Genomic DNA, 22,259 nt, shown 5'->3' on the forward strand with positions numbered 1-22,259 from the left:
TCAGGGCCTGGCTTTGGTACAAGTAATATCTTACTTTGGGCTGCGAGATGAAAGAGAAATATAATACATGGCCTAAGGGGACATGAATTCCATTTTGGTGGTTGTGCTCATGTTCTTATTATACACCGTTCAAACGCCGTTGCCAGTGTACAGATGAGCGAAGTATCCTTCAATGGGTATTTACCATCTACACAAGCAATATCTTAGAACTTTTATCTGAGAAAAAGAAATTTATATTATTGCCTATTGGGAGATGTACCATCTTTTATTGTTGAATACGATCTGTCTGTACATGTGGTATTGTCAATAACAAAAATAAGTATCCTCCAGGGCATACCATCTGCGAGCAATATTTTACTTTGAGTGTTAAGAGAATAAAATGTGCCTAATAATATATTAAGTTAAAACAATTTTTTCGCCCTAAGCTTGTGCGTGAGCTATTTGGATAGCCTTATCTGTAAAGAAATAGCATTTGTATCACACAGAGCTTGCCATCTGCACGAGTATGAGCTCAGGATTTTATAATGTATCAGTATTCAGCATTAAGATGAACAAAAATATGTTCCACTATGTGATATCTAGATATCCTCTCCACGGGTGAGTTATTGATTTTATTATTCCGTTATTTCATTTCTGTATCTACTGTGTATAGACGGTATAACTGCCTTTCGGGGTAACACTGCCAGCTTTGAAACGGGTTTATTCCAAAACGATTCAGAGTTCTGTGTTTATGAGACTAGCTAGCTAGCAAGCTTTCCTTTTTATTTTAGCCATCTTTCACCAATTATTGCTCCAAATCTGTAGTTTAAGTCTTGTAATGTATCAACAGTTCCCGTCTGTGCCCAATTGTCTTAGTTCGTAATATTTATCAAGGACATTTATGTAACGTTATGTCTTGTAGATGATTGTATAGTGACTGCCCACGTACGATGTACCAATCTGTTTTTTTTTAATAATTAAGATGTTAAAAAATAGTTCTGTGTTTTATTTCTGTTGGGTAAAACAACACTCCGTGCAGGGTAGATCCGCCTTGGAGGCGCCGCCTGCATAAATCAAGCAGTGACCCCAACACGTGTGACACGGTGTGACGCGACACCAGGGTTCACAGGTTGCATGCCGTTTCCATCTATCGCTACCTCCAAGTGTTGGAGGAATGCCTTTTTGGAAACACCTTAGTTTAGGGTCGAGTAAAAAAAATCCACCAGACACCCCTGGCAGAAATTGTATGCATACAGCTCACGCGATCTCAATCCTAGCACGCCGGTTTTGAGCACGCCCGAGTCAACCCCAATCTCATTGCAATGACAACCCTTTACGTCAGCCCCACTAGCATTGACCGATCGCCAACCTTTAGAGGCCTAGCTTCCCTCCCGTGGTTTTTCACCATTTGACTCGTACGTATACAGATGGGAGCTCGAGCGTCAGTTCGGCATACGATTATGCTGCGCGTATCCATCAGGCGCTTCGCATGCAAGCTCCAGACATTGCTGGGGTGTGTCCACCTGTCAGGGGAGCCTCTCTACGCAACTCCGAGAGATAGGCTATAGCTACGCGCCGGCTTCTGTCTGATCGAAAACTGGGCCGGAACCTTTCGCCTGTCTAGGATATCAATTTTCTCTCCCCGGCCCCGCCACTGGTGGGTACGTACTGACCCTCCGCACCTCTTCGCTCATTCTGCAGGTCCTGACCTGAACCGTCCATACACGCTGAAACGCAGCACCTTGGCCGGCAGCCAGCCACAAGCCGGTTTCGTCAGACGCAGTATCGGACAGACGACCGAGCCGAGTTGCAGCAAGGAGAAACGAAGCCGCGACGCCCGTCCTGTTAGTGTGTGTTATATATACCGTGCCCGGAAATTCAGGGCGGTGTCTGTCTGTTGTTGCTGCAACGTTATTCCTACACTGTCTATCAGCCGCGCGCCTGGGTGGGTTTGCTCGTGAGGATTCCGTGCTCTGCTACGGCGTCAAGATTGCCGGGCAGGAGAACGTGGAGGTTGTGCCGCCGCCGCCGTTCGAGGTCGCCCATCTCTGTCTGCTGGTGGCGAAACTCTTCAGCCTGCGGCCGCCGCGGGAGTTCTCGCCCGAGGACATGCAGGAGGGAAACTACCCTGAACCCGACCCCGCCGCGCCGATCAGGGTGGTCCCGAAAAGAACGTGAGTCCTTCCGCCTGTTTAACATTCCGATACCGTTGCCAAATTGTGCTGCACCTCCCTTCAAAATTTACCCTGCTCATCGATTCCTGTCTTGTTTTATTTTTCCGCCATAGCTATACCGACATCCCCTGCGGTGGAGGAGTGCCCGGGAAGATCTCGCGAGACTTGAACCCGAATCCCGCGAGAGAAGATGAACCCTCGCGAGAAGAGCCGAGACTGAAGCGGCGGCGCGTGCGCACTGAGTGGACCCCCAGCAGGGAGGAGGCTTCCGAAATGGCGGCCGGCTGTTGTGGTGTGAAGAAGCAGAAGGTCTCTCAGGATTCGCACCACAACAACGGCTATCGGCTGAGTCTATACCCCATCAATGGGGTGGAGAGGAGGCTGGTGGTTAGCACCGAGATGTGCTGCTTCTGTTTCGACGTGCTGTACTGCCATTTGCACAGCTTCGAGCAGCCCAAAGTGCCGAGGTTCACCAACGACCCATAGTGAGTCACTGCTTTCCGGCTTCTTTCATTGAACCGTTAGGAACCCTAGCCGTTTTGACAGGCCTGTTCTTTGTTTGTGTTGGTCTCCTTGTTAGGCGGCTACTTGGAGACAGACCGGACGATTGTATTTCTTTACGGTAACCCATATAACCCCTAGATTTTGGAGTGGAATGTGTGGTGCCAGGCTGGTGGTGTCCTTTGTTGTGTTGTGGTCTTTGTTTGGGCTCCCCACTGCGCCTAGGTCAGCATTAATTATGCAGAACAAAGCAACAGCTGATTCCATCCGCCCTAGAGGCCGCTCAGAAGGGCTGGGTCCCAAAACAACTGGACATTTTCCCCATGGAAATTATACATACCAACACCTTAATATCTTCTATTTGAATGCTGTGTCTTAAATGACTTGATTATTTTTGTTTTTTTTTTTTGATGAGGAAATGGGAAACGAAAACCCGGTGTTTTCGTTTTGGGAGATCCTTTTTCGAAGCCCGTTTTAAATCCCACCCGTTTAAAAATCCCCCTGGGAGGCTTGGCTAGGTAAACAAAAATATACAGAAGCCCTGCTGTATAACCTGTAGGGCCAGGTGTCATTTTGTTGCTGATCAAGCCCTAACCACGTCCCCAGTTTGCTGTTGTTAAAAATGAACAGTAGCAAATACAGAAAGAAAACAGGAAAATACACTGTAATTAAAAAAGAAAGAAAATACTGAGAAAGAGTCTGAAAAAAAAATATTAAGAAAAGAAAATACTGTACAGAGACTTTTGTGTTACACTACTAGTCATCAGGCTTTTAGCTAGGATTTTTTTGGTGGGCGTCCATTTTTTTTATTGTATGCTATGCACAGTGAAGACATGCTGAGTGCAAGATTTTAGGGGGGCTTTTTTGAAATTCATAATGCTCTCAAACACTACTTTCTGCATTTTCAGGTGTAAATTTGAGTTTTTTCCTTCAGTAAACCATCATTTTTGTATTTATAGTAAGGCTGAAGGGAGGCATGTGTGCATGGCAGGGGTTGGGAGTGGAAAAAATAGGGCGTCTTTAGGGTGTCCTACAAAAAAGTAGTGCGTCCAATTTCTTATTATTTTCAGTACAGGGCGTCCAAAAGACACCCTGGACACCCCCTAGCTAAAAGCCTGCTAGTCATGATTACTTCTCTACAGTTTATCACGGAGGAATTATACAGCTAACTGCCCTGGGTTTGGCCACGGATCAATATAAGGGGAATAATTCAATAATGGTAACAATGTTTATATGGAAGACTGACTCTGGTCTGGTCACCGGGTTGCTGCTTAAAACAGCAGAATTTGTGTGGAAAAAATCGCCAGGATTTTAAACAGGACTGTTTCCACCATGGCACCCATCCTTCTGTCATTGGACAGAATTTTGCTGCTCAAAACATTAATTTTTTAAAACCATTTTGCCCGCCTGACAGGGAAAAAATCCACATAACTCTGTCAAAATTAAGATCAAGACTGCCGCAAATAAGCAACAAAATAAACTCAGACCAAAACGTCTGGCTCAGAGAGTAAAATGCACTTGGCAATCTAGAATACAAACCATTTTGATCAGGCAGTGTTCATTGACTTGTCCTCACTGACTGAGTAGTTACAGTTGTGTAACATGCTAAGAAATACGCCCATTCCTTGTAACAGATTTGTACTAAATTGTAGCTCATACTTTTTACTCAAATGTCAATAACATGTTCTACAAACATGCCACAAAAACCAGAACATGTTTTGTCTGTCTGATATTACCAATATCTTGTCTAGTAGCCATGCAACAGTTGTATAACTCAACTCAAGCTAATGTATATTGACCGTATACTTGCAAAGGTTGTCCTTGGTCATCTCAGAGTAACTAGTTTGAGACTCAGAAAGACATAACAACCTTTCTGCCCCAACAGCTGCTGGCAAATTAGACCCTTTTGGCAGCCAAAATCGAATCAGTTGTAATGACTAGGTTAGACATGCGGGGAGAAGGGCAAGGATACGCCACAGGTTTTAGGTAGCCAGAGAAACCTCAAGGTCTAACTCAGCAGGAGACTGTGTGGTAAAATGTCATTGGGGGTGTGTTTAACCCTCCAAGCATAGGTTTGGGTTTTTTAGTTTATTTTTGGCGTGTTTTTAGGCTTCCTTTTTTGCATTGGTATCTTTTTTTTTTTGACATAAAAATATGTACCAGTACAAAAAGAAAGCCTGTTAAAAAAAGCCTAAAATCATGCCCAAAATAAGCCGAAACCCAGACCTCAGCTTGGAGAGTAGATATGTTGGCCCTGGAGCCAAGGAGCTGGCTTGTGTGGGCCCTGGAGCAGAGGAGCTGGCCTGTGTCCTGCTTTACTCACGTTTTCTGAGTCTTCGCCAGGTTGGTATGACTCATACTATGATGGTAAGGTATGGGAAACAAAGAAATTTAAAAAAAAGAGGTAAAATGATTGTGTCTAACTTTGGGTACTTGCTAGAGCTAGTGTTCTAAATGAATGAATGATGCGATGTTTACGAAAACATTCCTACCAAAATACAACATCCCAATTGCTTCCTCCCCCCAGGCAAAATAGGCAGGACCTGTGATTAGCAGATGTATACAAACTCTGTCTGTATGCCAGTATCGTATGATACTCAAGGTCTAAAAACTGGCACATCCTGTATTAGTGTTGACTGTTTTGATTAGATAAATGTTTCTGATTTCTATAACTCACATGTCCTCAGTCTGATATTTCTTTCAGAAAAGTTCTGAATGTAACATTTGATATAAATTATTGGTGCTATTTGATAACATTAGATTAGTTCTGTTGTGGTGATTTTTTGCTGACAGTGCAGGACCTTTGTCTCCAGCCAAGCTCCATTAATTTGGTGGCCCCAAAACTGGTTCACCGACCCCTTAGCCTGTGCTACACAATCACTCTTGCTGCCAGGCTGATTGGGCTGCCTCCCTGAGAGCTTGTGGTTAGACTCGAGTACAGCTCTAACTCGAGAGAACCATTCCCAGAACTGCTAACAGGAACTCAGGAGTTTTTATGCACCAGGGGGGCCTCATCAATGGAAGACTCAATGACCTGAAAGATATGTGATGTAGTCAGGCTAACCAACACCTGGATGGCTGGACCTAACAGGTTTACCTGTCCAGTCTAAACAAGGTACACGTTAGGGATCAGGTAACTTAAACTGAGGAGAGAACATTGTGGGGTTTTGTGGCGTAACGGCAGAGCATTCGGCTCAGAACCAAGAGATTCCGGGTTCGAATCCTGCCAAGTTACCAACCTTGTGCCCTTGGGAGGGGCACTTTACACGACTTTCCTCACTTCGCTCAGGTGAAAATTAGTATGCCAGAATGTTTAAAGGAATACCAACCACCAATATGTGGTAACAATGTTGATGCAGTTCTTGTATCACGACTAGAGTCAGTTACGAATGTTTTTATCTGTTAGCTTCCTTCCTGCTACTACTAGTGCTAGTGTAACATTCACACAAATCCTATTCTTTCCCTGACAGACACTGACAGGGACCTCCCTAAACAATGGAGCAGTGGAGCTCCTCCACCCAGTCCTTATCTCAGCTCCACCCTGTTAATTTTCAAAACTAGTGTTTTTACACCCTTTTCCAGGGTTCTTTGGTGAAATTTACCGATATTTCGCACCCTCCTCCATTCTGTCCTAAATTTCTGGGGAGATCCCTGACTGACAGTGTTCCCTGTTTTCCCTGTGAGTTGCCCTGCCCATGGTTTATAACATAGGCCAGACACAGAGGTTGTAGGGTGTTCGTTGGTTACTATTTTCGGCAAGGCTCCAACAATAATAGCCTGTGACAAGGACCTCTCAGATATTTTTGGTTGGTTGATGGTGTAACGAAAACAACCCAGCACTTTCGCCTTATCTTTTCTGGAAAAGAGGAGCTTTTACAATTTAATATGTTGGTGCGGTCACTTCTGACATACCACAATATCACAGTACCTTTCCCAAACCTATTTCTCACTAATAACTTCCATGAGAGAAAGCCAGTGTTGGTGTGAAATTCTGCATAAGACTGTCAGAAAACTTTTCGCTCCTGAAATTCTTGAGAATCTTCCTGTGACACCAGATGATGGAAAAGTACTCCGAGGACATACAGAAAAATACCCATTTTCTATATTATATCATTTCTAACTTAGGGACTCCACTGTAGGATTGTAATTTATGTAAGTGTTTGAATTTTGTGGTTTGCGGTGATACAAGGTCTTCTTGTGGTTAGGTCTCTAGGCCTAGGATCTGGGTTCGAAACCCAAGCGTGCCCCAATATCGTAAAATAGGTGTAAAGTGGAAAAGCCACTTTATACCTATAGATGTCCTCAAGCGACACAGGTGAAAATGGGCACTTAGCTTTGGTTAGGGAGGCCATCTCAGATGAAATATAAAGGTAAAGCCGGTGGTGGGTAAAATTTCCTTGGGGGCATGTTACACTAAGACTCAAGAGCAAGTGAGCTGGCCTGTGTAGGCCCTGGAAACAGACTGACATCCAGGGCAGTGTTTTTGCCAGGGTTTTGCACATATTAGTGACTGAGTGGCTGGTGTGTTACGCCGAAGGGCGCAGTTATACCTGCTATACAGATACAGATTGAGAAGCTGGTGTGTTACGCCGAAGGGCAGTTATACCGGCTATACAGATACAGAGTCTGGTGTGTTACGCCGAAGGGCGGTTATACCGGCTATACAGATACAGAAACTGGTGTGTCACGCCGAAGGGCGGTTATACCGGCTATACAGATACAGAAGCTGGTGTGTTACGCCGAAGGGCGGTTATACCGGCTATACAGATACAGAAGCTGGTGTGTTACGCCGAAGGGCGGTTATACCGGCTATACAGATACAGAAACTGGTGTGTTACGCCGAAGGGTGGTTATACCGGCTATACAGATACAGAAGCTGGTGTGTTACGCCGAAGGGCGGTTATACCGGCTATACAGATACAGAAGTGAGTCTATCTCACTTGTGTTCAGATGGGCACAATTTTTTCTGTGCAACAGTCATGTCCTAAACCGAAAATTTAATTTATAGCCCCTTTTGTTTCAGCGTGAGACCAATAACTTCTTGATTTGCACTTGTACAATTATTGTTTTATGGCACACACAACAGATTTTATGTACCACCATTGGTGGGAGGTTACCACAGGTGAGATATGGTTTGTTGACACAACACTCCAAGGACAGGTATGGGAGATACCACTGAAGATGCAGGTAGACAAGGATATTTTTATTTTAGGTTGCTAACAAATGCAGGCCTGTATCAAACAAAATACAGTGTTTTGTGGTGTAAAAATGCCTGAATGTTAGCATTGCTCTGGGAATCTTTCGAATCTGGGATTTAAGTTTATGGCATTTTTTTTTGGAACTAGTAGTAGTACAAGTACAAGTCAGTTGCCACATGTAATTTCTTTTCACAGATGTGGAATACTTCATTTCCAAAACCAATCTTGGACATAGAGACTGTTCAAGCTTGATATCACTCAGTACTTCTTGAGAGCTGTCTGGTGGTTTAAATCAAGATTGCTCCATTTCTGACGCAACAAAAATCCATCCACATTCAAGACATAAAACATTACGTGCACAATTTGAAATGGGCCTGTGGTATCTATAATGGAAAGACGCCTTGCAGGTGGCCTAGGCTGTGAATAAAATATCGCCTTCCTCAACAGCAAACTCCTTGATTCATGGTCCTGATCTGATTTACTACTAAGCTGGCCATTTCTGTATCTTTGTTGCTTCGTTTGGTAAGATGAAATCTAATAATATTGACTAGTGGATGGATGGACCGGTGATCAGAGTGGTTTATCTACTGGTATTTACTGTACTGAAAACATCACTGGATCAATCAACAGCTGTTATATAATAATGGCGGGGAAGGATTATTGATTGGAAATCTGTTGTAACTTTGATATATTTGAATCTTTGACATTTTTGCAGACGTTTTTTTGGCCAGCTTACATAACATTGTGTGTTTGCTGAGTATGTTTGAGTTATGAAGAACCCTGAGCATGCTAATATTTGTGCACAACTTTTTCAGGAGCTACATGTACATGAAATATGTAATACTATGTTTTTCCTATGTAATTTTCTTCATTTTACTTTTTTTACTTCCCTTTTTCGAATGATTGCTTGAGTTGGAAATATACGGGCACCACATATTTGATAAAATGTGATGACAAGAAAAAGTACTGCACGATGTACGTAATAATACCATGAAATATCCACTGCTGTACATGCATTTATACTGCTTAGCCCATATCATTTCCTTATGACTGTTTAGCTGCGTTATGCACATAAATAGTCAGCATATAAATCTGTCCTGTGGCTTGAATAATAGCCCGATGGTTCCCCCTACCAGGCACAAGCGTTCTCCTCGCCTTATTACGGAGTCTGTAATTCAAATCCAGGATATTTTTAATCAGCAGCGTTTGAGATACTAATGTGTTATTACCATTAGGCAGAATGTGCTCATGAAATTGGTATAAAATATGTTTACGACGTGATGTTAATATTTTAGGCTTATGACATTCCACACAGCAACGTTGGTTGACTTTCATTTTTGGTATTCTTATTCTAGAAATATCTAGAGAAATTACATGTACTAGAAGAATTAGAATGACCAAAATGAAGTCAATTTTATTAGAAACTGCAATTTTTTTATGGTCTTGCACATATATGTAGGGTTATACATACATGTACATGTATAAGTTATAACTCTAGAATTACGAGCAGTGCGTGGGCCCATAAAAGTTTAAAGAAATTTCCTGTGCAGTTGAGCCGAGATGATCCTAAACGTCCCTGACATTTCCATGTAGGACATTGTTACTAGCGTTACACCCACCAGATCATCAGTACTAATGTTTAATGTCAGCAGAGGAAAATCCAGACTGCCTAGTTACCCCCAGCGGCCTGGATGGCAAAAATTCCAATCTTGGCTTTTGGCTCATTTTGTGTGTCTTTTCAACCTTGGATGTAGGGCCATCTTCCATATAGTTACAGCAATATCCTAATCTCCAAGCAGATCCTAGGGTGGCAAAAGACAGTACCGGCCAGGCAGTATCCATTAGCCAGAGAGGGTCTATACACCACCTTGAGTAATGCCTGGCCAATTTGATACTGTAGACTTTGTCGTCCTAGGATCTACTTGGAGATTAGCAATATGCCTTTTCAGTAAGTAAAACAAGGGAAGAACCAGCTGTATTTTCCATGCAACTGCAGATGATGGTACCCAGGTTGTTTTGTGTTTTTTTTTGCATGTTTCATACAACTTAGAGTTACTGTAAACATTTCTTCTACAAGGTGACCGGTAGAAAGTACAATGTAAAACAAATCAGACTGACAAGAACATGCAAGAACTGAAGAAGACAAATAGAATCGAGCCAGAAATTCGACCTCTGCTTGAAGACTAGGGAATTCCGCACTGCAATGGAAGTCCTGTAACACCAGACTCCCATTCCATATCCCCATACAGAACGCCCATCCTACGGCCTGCTATTTTTGGCAGGGATAATGTGTTGTTGCTAGGGGAATGCCAGCCTGCTGTGTAATACCATTACATAACATTTAATGGTCCATCTACCCAAAAACAATATTGACCTACAGCTGATCCCTGCTTGCAAGCCATAAACCATATGTCTTCAAAAGCATGACAGAATTTGTCAGAATATTATCTTGGTTTACATGGTTTACGGTATCTTAGTTGATAAGGGTGTCCTAGGGGAATACTGTTTCATAACATACCAGAGACAATGTTGACCAAGTGTGGATGTCATATACTTGCAAGCCATAACTGTATGTCTTCAAAAGCATAACAGAATTTGTCAGAATATTATCTTTCTGATTTGGTTTACGTAATACATCATCATGTTTACAGTATTCTTAGTTGATAAGAAATGTCATAGGAGAATGCTATCCTACATGTATGTAGGCTACAACTACAAAGTGTTACATAAATTTAAATAACATGCCAGATCCAAAACTATATTGAGCTATTGCAGATCCATACTTACATTAACTATATGTCTTCAAAAGCATGACAGTTTGGCAGTACATTACCGGTATCTTCCAGATTTGATTTATGTTTGTTGATAATAGCTATGCCAGGGGAATGCCACATGTGTATGGCAGTGATACTGTTACATAACATGTTAGATACAAAAATAGTATTGACCTATTCTAGATCCATGCTTGCAACTTTGCATGCCGAAACTATAAATCTTGAAAAGCATGAGAAACAGTATTACTATTAGCTTTTTAGATTTGGTTTGCAGGGCTCTCCCCAAGCAATGGAGCAAGGGTGTTCCCCCTCTCCCCAAAATCCTATAGCTAGAACCCCTCCCAAAATGTTCAAATTTAGGGTTTTCTCTCAGTATTTATATGAAAATTTGCTGATTTTTCATCAACCAATTAGGGAGCACCTCTCCCCTCACAGGGGTTTTTCTAGAAAAATTTAGCATGAGGGAGCAGATCGCAAGCATGGCAAGGAACGAAGTGACCAGGGGGGGGGGATTTTTTAAATAAGAGTAACACTCACTTGGGTTCAATTTGAAAATTGGTATTTAATAAGAGTTCAATTTGAAAATTGGTATGAGGGAGCTGGCTGGTTACATGAGGGAGCAGCTCCCTTATTCCCCTGTTTAGAAAAAACCCTGCCTCAGAATTTATTGGGAGACCCCAGGTTTGCGTGATAAGAGCCATTGGTCAGACCCAAGTATTTACATGTACAGTGTGTGTCCAGTTGCACTTTGCACGGTCGGCAGCCTGTTTTTGCTGTTATCGACACCAAAGCATTCTCGGAATATTGTGTCTTGACTCCTTGCTCTGGACTGATGACAAATGCAGAACTTATCTTTCATGCAAACATATATAGTTTTAGCATAAGTTTACGTGAAACATGTAACGTACAATAAGTGGAAATCTTCTTGAAAAAATAGAAAAATTGTTAGTCAAAGACAAATCAAGGTCTACTACTGGTTAAATTATGGAAATAACATCGGACGTTTTGAGTTGTTTATCCGGTAGTAGAGCTTGATTTGTCTTTGAATATTGTTTTACTTGAATGTGTAACCTTCATCAATGCAGAAAAATTGTTTGTTTTGGTTGCCCCCTATTTTGCTTAACTGTGGTACAGTCCATTGTTGAAGTCAAGTCAAGTCAAAGTTTATTGCACAACTAATGTACGGATACATCGTATGGCAATTAGCGGTACTAAGTACAAATCTAAAATCTAAACTAATGCGTAAAAGAGTATTACATTCATGCTGTATATGAATCGAACTTAAGTTACATCGTACTAGTATACAAAAGGAATGGCAAACATTATACAGGGGTTCTGTAAATCTACAACTAAATACTACTCTGTCCTATACTTAAGTATGAAGTGCTTTGTCCTGATTGGTCAAAAAGGAAGACCAGCTGGCAAAGTGTTATGGTATATTGACCCTTATGTGTCTTTGGAAAAGGCCCAGATGATCGAGTGCAAATGGTGAATGTTCAGGAAAGTGCATGTACGTAGCTAGGGGGTCGTGAACACGAAGCAATGCAATATGCAACTTTGGTTCATATGGTGTGCATATTGAATAAAAATAAGCATCAGAATTCAGATTCAGAAGACAAATTGTACAAATTGCTAATAGCAATCAATCAAAGATTGTAGGTAGTATCTAATGTTTTGCGACTAGTATTAAGATTTACATGTAGAACAATTGTTATGATTCATATACACGTAGTGTCAAAAGCAGTGAAATCCTAATAAAACTGACTTAAGAAGATGGTATTCTGTTCACGTAGCTTGTAAAACGTTATAAAACTGGCCACTGTAAATTCTGTGAAAGTCATTTCCATGTTTCAAGGGTATATTTTACTGGAAGGGCTGTGTTGAGTTTTTACAATGTTCAGAAAAGAATGACTTTAGAAGTATGAATAAGGTCCAAACTGAAGCTCCTGTGTTGTGCTGAAGGGCAGTACATAATACCGGTATGCAGATACAGATAGATTTGAGATGTCCTTTCATATTGTACACACATGTAGAGTTCACAGTATTCTTAATACTTCGACAGATTTTATTGTTTTCATTAGCTTTGTGTTTTGAAACTTATCGATTTTTTCTCAGTCCTCAGATAGATGTAGGATTACAGAAGACATTTTGGGTTTTGACCTCTTATATAACGACCTTTCTTATGTAAGGCTTGAAGTTGAAAGCTCAGTGTGGGATTTGATATGATCCTTACTACCGGTATCATCGGCGGGTTATTATATCTGGCCTATGCAGTATTAACTATTATGCAACGGGATTGAACTCAGCCCCTCAATATAATGGCCCAGGGCTCGAAATTCATTTTTGGGAATAGGCGCACTGGTGCACCCAACCAAAAAAATATTTTAGGTGCACCATATAAGATAAGTAGAATGTCAATAAAATCTAATTATGTTTCATTTTTAAAGAAAAAAACTATAGCAATGATTTTATTATTTTTTCCGACACTTAAATGTTCAGAATACATTTTACAAGTTACTAACCATATCTTTACACACCTAAACCTGCGAAAATATTTGGTGTGCAGAAAAAAATTGGGTGCACAGCTCACTAAAGTGAACATGCCTCCATGTACATGTGTACTTGGAGCCCTGCATATCATTGACGGGTTATCATATCCGGCCTCTACACTACAGTGTTATGCAACAAGATTGAACCTAACCCCTCACAATACAGGGCTCGAAACACCTTAGTGCACCCAATTTTTTTCTGTACCCAATATTTTTGTACCAGTAGGTATTTTTGTACATACTAAAAGTATAATAGTATACAGAATGTTCCTGGCATCTAAGGGTCAGAAAAATAATAGAATCTTTGTTGTAGAACTTGTAGTACTTGTGTAAGATTTTGCTCCCATTTCAGGTTCAAGCTCAGAAGAGGAGCAGTAAGATCTGTAATTAGGTCTTGTTTTATACGGTGCACCAAAACAAGTTTTTGTGCACCTAACTTTTTAGGTTGGGTGCACCAGTGCAGCTACGTATTCCCAAAAATGAATTTCGTGCCCAGGTAGTGTTAATAAACTGTTATACAACGAGATTGAAGTCAACACACCGCAATATAATGATCTTTCACACTTATCAAAATGGACAGTCTTTGATACACCTCCGGCTCATCCCAGGCCTGAGTGTCAACTTAAGTGGTGAGAAATGCGGGAAGGAGAGGAAAGGTCACGTCTTGAAAACCTTTTAGAGTTAAGAAAGCAGGGGTGGTGGCCTCTTGACTCCTGAAGCAGCTAGCGTGGTGACCTCTGCTGCCCCCGACATGTCTGTCTACTTAGATACAGGCAGCTTTTACTTTTAGTTTGAACCTTACGTGGGAGGATGACTTCTTACTCAGTTACAAAATAATAAAACTGGGGGGCGAAAGTCAGACTCAATGTACAAAATGACTAATAAGCTGGTGGACGCACCTAGCCTGGGTGCCATCCGATTTGTAACGGCAACCCCGAAAATCGGATGGCACCCAGGCTAGGACGTACCAACCACTAAGTATCTGATACCGCTGCCCAGAAAAGACCAAGAAACTATCATGCCTTCAAATACCAGAGTTATCATCGAGGTGCTCAAAAACTCATACTTCCCAAGAGTGGAAGTTCCTAGAGTGGAACTCATTGCCACCAAGCACAGTTGGGGCATTATCACTAAAAAGCTTTAAACAACTCCTGCAATTAAATGCGGAAAGATTCAGTGTAACAAGTTATTCGGTGTAATATTATTAACGTCTAACAGAAATGGTGATTTCGTGCAGGTGCAGTACGTTCTGCTGACTTGCTAGTTTCCGTCTACTTCAGTATAATATTTATTATCCCGTGAAATGACACCATGAATCTTTGCGTGATGTTTAACTTTAATTTCAGCTGGACGAATGTTGCTGCCACAGTGAAACACTAGGGAGGCAGGAGGGTGGCACCAGACTGTCTCTGTAGGGGTGAATTTTATGTCTGGACTGTCCAGATAAACATAGGGTCACTGTTACGTAATGTTAAGGCAGTTTTCAAAGGACATCAGCATGAATATTGTGCTTGTGGGAAGCCCAGATTTTTCATGGCTTTCTCTGGATGTTTGGTCAGCCTTACTTCAGAATTTTGACCGTTTGCCTTTCTCAGTCAATTTTATTAGGATTTCACTACTATTGCTCTAATTTCTAAATCTTGATGGTCGCAAAACAATAGATGCTACTGGTATGTAGATTATAGGGGTGACACCATTGAAAGGGTTCTCCATTGAAACATATGCTAAATCAGACATGAAAATGGGCATCATATCTCTAGTTTACGAAGTTTCTGTCACACAAACTCACCTTCACGTGTTAGCCAATTTAATAATATGTACCTACAACAAGTTTCGGAAAAAAGTGGACGGCTAGTCTCGAGGTACAGCCTTGTTTATAAGAATCCGTGCACTTTGACCCCATATTCTAGGTCGATACCAAGGCAGGATGCAGGAGGGGTGTATGGCAACAAACAAGCCCATAACAAGGCAATTTCATGAAAAAACTTCATTTTTTTTTGCAAAAACATTCACTCACAACCCTACACAGTACAATCCACCACAAAAATGCCAAGAATTCAACAAAAATCCCACCCAAGAAAGGGTTTTAAAGCTCTTTAGCTCATTTTAATTTTGGGGTCTCTCACCCAGCAACTTGTGCGCATGCCCTTCGACCCGCGTCACCCCTCTATGGTCAACAGACAACATCTTTTCTGACATAACACTTGACTTGAGATGGGATGTTATCCTTAAAATGTCAGTTTAAGACGCAAATATGACCCTAAATGAGACTTGTACATGCAAAGTGCTATGCACATGCACTTACATTATGGGTTTCACACAGTCACAGTACATTCTGATGATGTGCTTGGAACATATGTGTTACCCACTGGCCATGGCCAGGCATAATTACATACTCAGGTCTGTCTAAAGTACCATGGCATTCAGAAGAATTATACCTTATTCAGCGCTTGAAATACCTTCTTCTTCTTACATAATATTAGAGATTTACCTTAAACTTTACATTGCTACAGAGATGACATTTAGCCAGCTCCAAATGACGGTTATTGAAGCCTGTATTTGATATTTGTACTTAAGGTAGAAAAGCCCACATAATTGAGGGCTTGGACTGGAACCCATATTACATTTTAGCTGATGGCATTTCAGCACCACAGAGACTACTTTAACCTTCTCCCTTCTGCCCAACCCCATAACCAATAGAGAATTGGTTAGCCAAATTACAACCCTAGTGTGCTAAAGGTTAAGTTCTAAAGACCCTGTGAAAAGTTAAAATCCCTGTTTTGCCAACTTACTTTTTTTCAGTGAGTTTCCTTACCTTAGAAGTTAGCTCATTAGTTGGATTGCAGGATTCCAGGGAAGTATTTTAAGGTCTCACTAATGGCTCATCAATCTAAGATCTGACATGTCAGTTTTTCTGTGACAAATAGACTTTTTTGTTCAGGTGCAGGTCTAGGCAAAGTGTACCCGATGTGTTTTGTTGGTGTGTTACGTGTAAGAGCAGTTATACTGGCTAAACAGATACAGAAGCTGGTGTGTTACGCCGAAGGGCGGTTATACCTGCTATACAGATACAGAAGCTGGTGTGTTACGCCGAAGGGCGGTTATACCGGCTAAACAGATAAAGAAGCTGGTGTGTTACGCCGAAGGACAGTTATACCGGCTATACAGATACAGAAGCTGGTGTGTTACGCCGAAGGGCGATTATACCAGCTATACAGATACAGAAGCTGGTGTGTTACGCCGAAGGACAGTTATACCGGCTATACAGATACAGATACAGAACATTAAGATGCACATCCTTACATGTCGGTTTTCTTTTGTCCCTTCTCCAGTCCGCTGTTTGTGACCTGGAAGACCGGGCGCACACGTCGCCTGCGGGGCTGTATGGGCACCTTCACAGCTATGAACCTCCATGGTGGACTCAGGGAATACACTCTCACTAGGTAAGACACTTTCACTTGGTACTAGGTAAGGCACTTTCACTGGGTAAGGCACTTTCACCAGGTAAGGCACTTTCACTAGGTAAGACACTTTCACTAGGTAAGACACTTTCACTGAAGTAAGGCACTTTCAGTTTTACCGAGATAAGGCACTTTCACAGCTATGAACCTCCATGGTGGACTCAGGGAATACACTCTCACTAGGTAAGACACTTTCACTGAGGTAAAGCACTTTCACTAGGTACATGTAAGGCACTTTCACTTACAAATGTAGGGTACTTTCACTGAGATAAGACACTTTCACTGAGGTAAGTAAAAATAAGGCAAGGCACTCACTTACTAGTTAGGTTAGACACTCTCACTAGGTAAGGTGGCCTTAGCTAAAAAAATAAATGAGAGAGCAAGACAAAGCTGGTGCACAATTAGTCCATCTGCAAAACTCTACAAGTGAAAACATAAACGATATTGACAACATGATGTCTCCCACCAGCTCTGCAGCAGTACCAAATTGCACGGAGGGATTAAATCTTCCCTCGTTGTGCAAACCTTCCAGATTTAGATTTATTGCCATCAATCCTCAGGAATTTTCCTTTGATCGATCACCTTATAAAGACAATCTAAGACATGTCAGTTGAGAATTAAGTACCAGGATGTCAAATCCTGACTAGGTAGATACTTGTTTGGCAGAATTCCCTACATTCAGGGCTTGAAATACCACCTAGAAATACTAATAATACAGGTTAGTTGAAATTGGAGCTGTGCAGGTATTTCTGATGTCTACCCGTGCCTAACCTGCACTGGTCCACTTTTGACTTTTTTCGACCGCCTTCTTTTCAGAGTATATTCCTAACGATTTTATTATAGGTGTACATGTATGTGTATTTTTATTTCATGCATTGACTCTCCTTACCTATTAAGTATTGAAAGTTTAAAGAAATAATGACAATGGTTTCTGAACAGTTTTAGTATGATCCATACTTCCTAAATTCTGACCGATGCAGGTAAAATTTGTCTGGTGTAGGTAATTTTCAGTGTAACCTGCGCCAGTGCAGGAATGCAGCAAAAAAGCATATCGAGCCATGCAGAATTCCCAGTACATGATAACTGTAATACAGTCATTCATCTCATAGCATTGGGACCTGATATGCCTAACAGGCACATATGCTCTCAGGAGAGATACCGGTGGTATGATAGTCACAGTATTGTATTTCTGATGAGGTGTTTCCAATAGTTTCTCTGTATGAATGTGTCTGGTGCTTCAGGGCTTTAGCACTGTGTTAGGAGTTTATTGATCATTGCCGATTGTTCCCCATTGTATTCATTGTAATTAGTTTGCCGTCATTTTGAAATACAATCATGTACTAGTATTTGTAAGTCAAAGTAAATTGATACATATATCAGAATTTTTGTTCCTGTTCGTTTGTAATGTCTCAAGGTTTAACCAGATTTTAACCTAAGCATAATGAATACTAATTCCTGTCCATCAAAAATGTGATATCGGATAAGAAAAGTTGTGTACGCTGGCCAAAACGCACTCCAGACACAAGCAATGAAAAATTTGGTTGTATAAAAAAATGTTCGATATGTTAACACCAATAGCAGCGCATCTACAGTTACCAGAATTTTGATCATTTCTCAGTTATTGTAATCAAAATGCTCCCTGCTGGAATCTGAAATTAAAAAAGCTGCGCACAATTACAAAAGTTTGCAGGATCGATAATAAGAAACAAGAGATGGTTTATCAAATGTCAGGTTTTCGTAATTAGAAGTGCGTCACTGTAGGATTAAGTACGGTACATTTAACACGGAGAAGGCTTGCATCTTCTTACATAACATGGGTGATAGATTCTTCCGGTTATTGGGTATAATTTTGATCCTTTATTATGTTGTGGTTGTCTGTTTAATGCTGTGTAACAATTGTACTAGTATCTATGCATGCCAGAAACAGCTTCAGCCCTAAATTATTTTTTTTCTGTTCTCTCAAATTTATGTATGCATGCTAATTTCTCTTAATATTTTGACTGTCTAGCAAAACGAAATTGAAGTTTTCTAAAGTCTTATCACCCAAGTGAATGGGAAGAGAATAGGAAGTGAGACTTCACATTTTAAAGCACTTTTAGTAAACAGCAGAAATTTGCAGTTGGGGGCTTCCAGGTAATATAACTGAAGGGAGTACCCTGAAAACTCATAATCATAAATGAAAAATTAATAAAACATAGTGTCCTTGAAATCTGACATTTCAGTTTCAGAGTGACCAGTGTTCAATATTTGTGCACACAATTTCATTTTCCAGTCCAGGGCGGTTACATGTTTGATCGGTCACAGGAGCCAGATGGACACATATTGAGGTCGCCCTTGTACCAAAATGTCCTGCTGGCATTTTTTACAATGTCATCTGTTTCTGTATGAAATATGAGGTGTTAAGTGCTGTCCTTGTATAGCAACTAGTTTAAGGACACTACAAGGTCAATACAAAGAATGTCCACCAAAGTAGAAGGGTTAGCAGAGATTGAGAGATCAAGGTTTCAATCCTTGTTATTCAGGACCGAAATGCCACTGTATACAGTACTGTGTTTGTCTTAACTTTAAATTCTACTCTACGTCATAGTTTGTTTTTTTTTTTAACACCTCAGTCCTTGGTTGATAACTCTGGTACACAAAGCTGAAGGCATGAGCAAAATCTTTTTGTTTTTCGTCCGACAAGAGAACTGTATTCCCCTTGGGAACTATCAGTTTACCCTACTCTCTAGGGAGAGTTCCACTCTATGATATTCTGGGGGAAAAATGATAACTTTGGTACTTGAAGGCATGACAGTATAGCTGTAATATTTTTGTCCAACAAGAGAACTGTATTCCCCATGTTTGTTTCAGTACTTTAAAGGACAGTCGCTGTCCCTACATGTACATGTACAGTCATGTTTGTTTGACATGAAAACTGTACTATAATTATTCCTCCATGTTTTGTCTCAGTGCTTTGAAGGACAGTCGCTTTGCCCCGATCAGCCGGGACGAGATGCCACGCCTGCACTGCTGTGTGTCTCTCCTCACCAACTTCCCTACATGTACATGTTTGTTTCACATGGAAACTGTACTATAATTATTATTATTCCTCCATGTTTTGTTGCAGTGCTTTGAAGGACAGTCGCTTTGCCCCGATCAGCCGGGACGAGATGCCACGCCTGCACTGCTCTGTGTCTCTCCTCACCAACTTCCCTACATGTACATGTTTGTTTCACATGAAAACTGTACTATAATTATAATTATTCCTCCATGTTTTGTCTCAGTGCTTTGAAGGACAGTCGCTTTGCCCCGATCAGCCGGGATGAGATGCCGCGCCTGCACTGCTCCGTGTCTCTCCTCACCAACTTCGAAGATGCAAAAGATTACCTCGACTGGGAGGTGGGTGAAAATCACACGAGTAGCACTTCGGCAGAACGTCTTGTGTATAACTAGTGTTAGGTTAACATCCCGACTGTAGTTTCCAAATGTGTCGGAAAAGATATTGTCTGCAACAGGCAAAATTTTGATGCGACTTAAGTTTAACCAAACAAAAATCAGGGTTTCACACAGGTGCAGTAGATTGGGCCGACATGCTAGCAAAAGAGAACATTCAGATGGTTTGTTACCTCATGGGCTGGCATACGATCTGAACGTATGTTTAGCTACACCGCTCTAGAAGTATAGACCTCATACTACAATGTATAGCTTCCTTTCTCTAGTAATCCAGTATGTATTTTCTTGTTACGCCTATGAAGGTTAGGCATCTAGGTAATGAGATACACTAGAAAACTGTTTCTCAAGCAACTGGACAAATTTTGAAATCTATCCAGTTTCATGTTCAAATGTTTGAGTAGCAGTTTGCTTGACACTGTACTTTGCAGTTACTGTATTGTATTTTTACACTTTTTCAGATTGGCATCCACGGGATTAGGATAGAGTTTGTGAATGAGAAGGGGTCCAAGCGCACAGCAACTTACCTACCTGAAGTGGCCAGGGAACAAGGTGAGTTTGGTGATCTTCAGTCACTATCCATTAGCCAGTCCTTAGAAGTAGATCTAGAGCTCTCATGACTCTTTTAGGGGTGACTGTGTCCGGATTGTCTAAGGTTCTTGCAGTCAAAGACGTTGACGAAAAAAGTGTATTTTGCCCTGCTTTGTACATTCAATTTTCAAACACTGATTTCATTTTCCACTAGGCTGGGATCGAATACAGACCATAGACTCCCTCCTGCGCAAGGGTGGGTACAAGGGCCTCATCACGAACGACGTGCGGCGCAGTATACGACTGACGCGCTACCGCTCGGAGAAGATGACCGTTGGCTATGCAGAGTACATCGCTCACCGAAACAACAACAACTACCAGTACAAACACTTAGCAAACGGGTGCACCTCCAAAGTTTTATGATAAAGGCAAGCAGTCACATAGAGAGGGGCAGTGAAATCATAACCTTTTTTTGTTTTATAAAATGAATGGAAAAAACCCTTTCTTTTTTTTTTATTGTTGTTATATACAGTTGTTGAGTTTTTAACGAGAGAGAGTTCTCCCAGAAAGGATACGAAAGTTGACTGGAAGAATTAACTACCAGGTACTGATGCCTGCTCACTTTAGAGTTTCACACAGCTCATAACGCTTGTTTTTCCATTTCTGTATTCAGCTTGCTTGCACCTTCGCAGTATTTCCATGAAATTGTAGACTGGCTTTTGTAAACATCTGTTTATTATGCCTCTGTTTTGGCTTTCACGATAGCATACAGCTAGTGAAGCATTCTGTTTGACTTTATTTTATGTTAACGTTTCGTTAGATATCCTTGTCTAATTGAAGATACCCAATAAAGACAGTAGGTTTGAATTTCGCTTGGTGCATGTGCATCTAAATTGCCCTGTTTTCTCTAAAAAAAAAAGACCCAAGGCAAACCACAGTCATGACTTTGCTTTGTACTCTCTTTTTTTTCCTTCAAAACCTACGCTCTTCACTTTGGTGAAAAGGCTTATGTTTTGGGGGAAAAGATCCATAGAGTCCATTGTGCAAATTGTTTGTGACAGGTTTGCTATAAAGTTTGCCCTAAAATCGATTTCGATGCACTGGTTGTAAGTAGTTACCTTACCAGCTACACCACAGCCAGGCATCAAACCTGTCATCTGACCAACTTTGTACACTATGTGGATCATCAAGTCACCACGAGGTCAAAGAGCACAGTTCAAAGGTGACCTCCATACTGTACAAAGTGGATGACAAATTGAAAGAGCTAAAAGTTGCATGCGTCGTCCCAATATGCATGTGCAAATTTGTGGGAAGAAACAGTCCTGTTACAACCAGGACATGTCCCCCAAAAATGCTTGTAATAATGAACTTAAAACTAACAATGTAACAGTCCATATTGAAGTTGGACAGTTACATCAAGTGTCCTCTAAAAAATGTATGCTATAATTACATTTTGCTGATTAAGATCAAATCAGCTAAAAGTGAAAACGAAATGCCGAAAAGTTTTGCCCTAGCAGAAATTTTTAAAAAAGCCCAAGAAAAGAAGGCTTTTCCATAAAAGAAGCATTGCTATGCCATAGCATAGTCTTGATATATTGATACTTTGACCTTCACCTATATTGTCAAGGTCAGACCTTTTTTCTCACGATCTTTTGAAAGGCAA

General features: G+C 41.1%; 1 protein-coding gene across 1 annotated transcript; it reads left to right on the forward strand.

Moving 5' to 3' along the window:
* The first annotated feature begins 1,770 nt into the window (after positions 1 to 1,770).
* Positions 1,771 to 21,942, forward strand: LOC109485807 (AMMECR1-like protein). Its single transcript, XM_019789486.1, has 6 exons — positions 1,771 to 2,153; positions 2,267 to 2,638; positions 16,508 to 16,618; positions 19,900 to 20,014; positions 20,527 to 20,617; positions 20,811 to 21,942. Exons 1-6 carry the CDS (start codon positions 2,089 to 2,091, stop codon positions 21,017 to 21,019), a joined length of 963 nt encoding a protein of 320 aa, XP_019645045.1. The 5' UTR covers positions 1,771 to 2,088; the 3' UTR covers positions 21,020 to 21,942.
* The last annotated feature ends 317 nt before the right edge of the window (positions 21,943 to 22,259 follow it).

Source organism: Branchiostoma belcheri, unplaced genomic scaffold, assembly GCF_001625305.1.
Source record: "Branchiostoma belcheri isolate BF01 breed outbred unplaced genomic scaffold, Haploidv18h27 scaffold78, whole genome shotgun sequence".
NCBI classification, from domain to species: domain Eukaryota; kingdom Metazoa; phylum Chordata; class Leptocardii; order Amphioxiformes; family Branchiostomatidae; genus Branchiostoma; species Branchiostoma belcheri.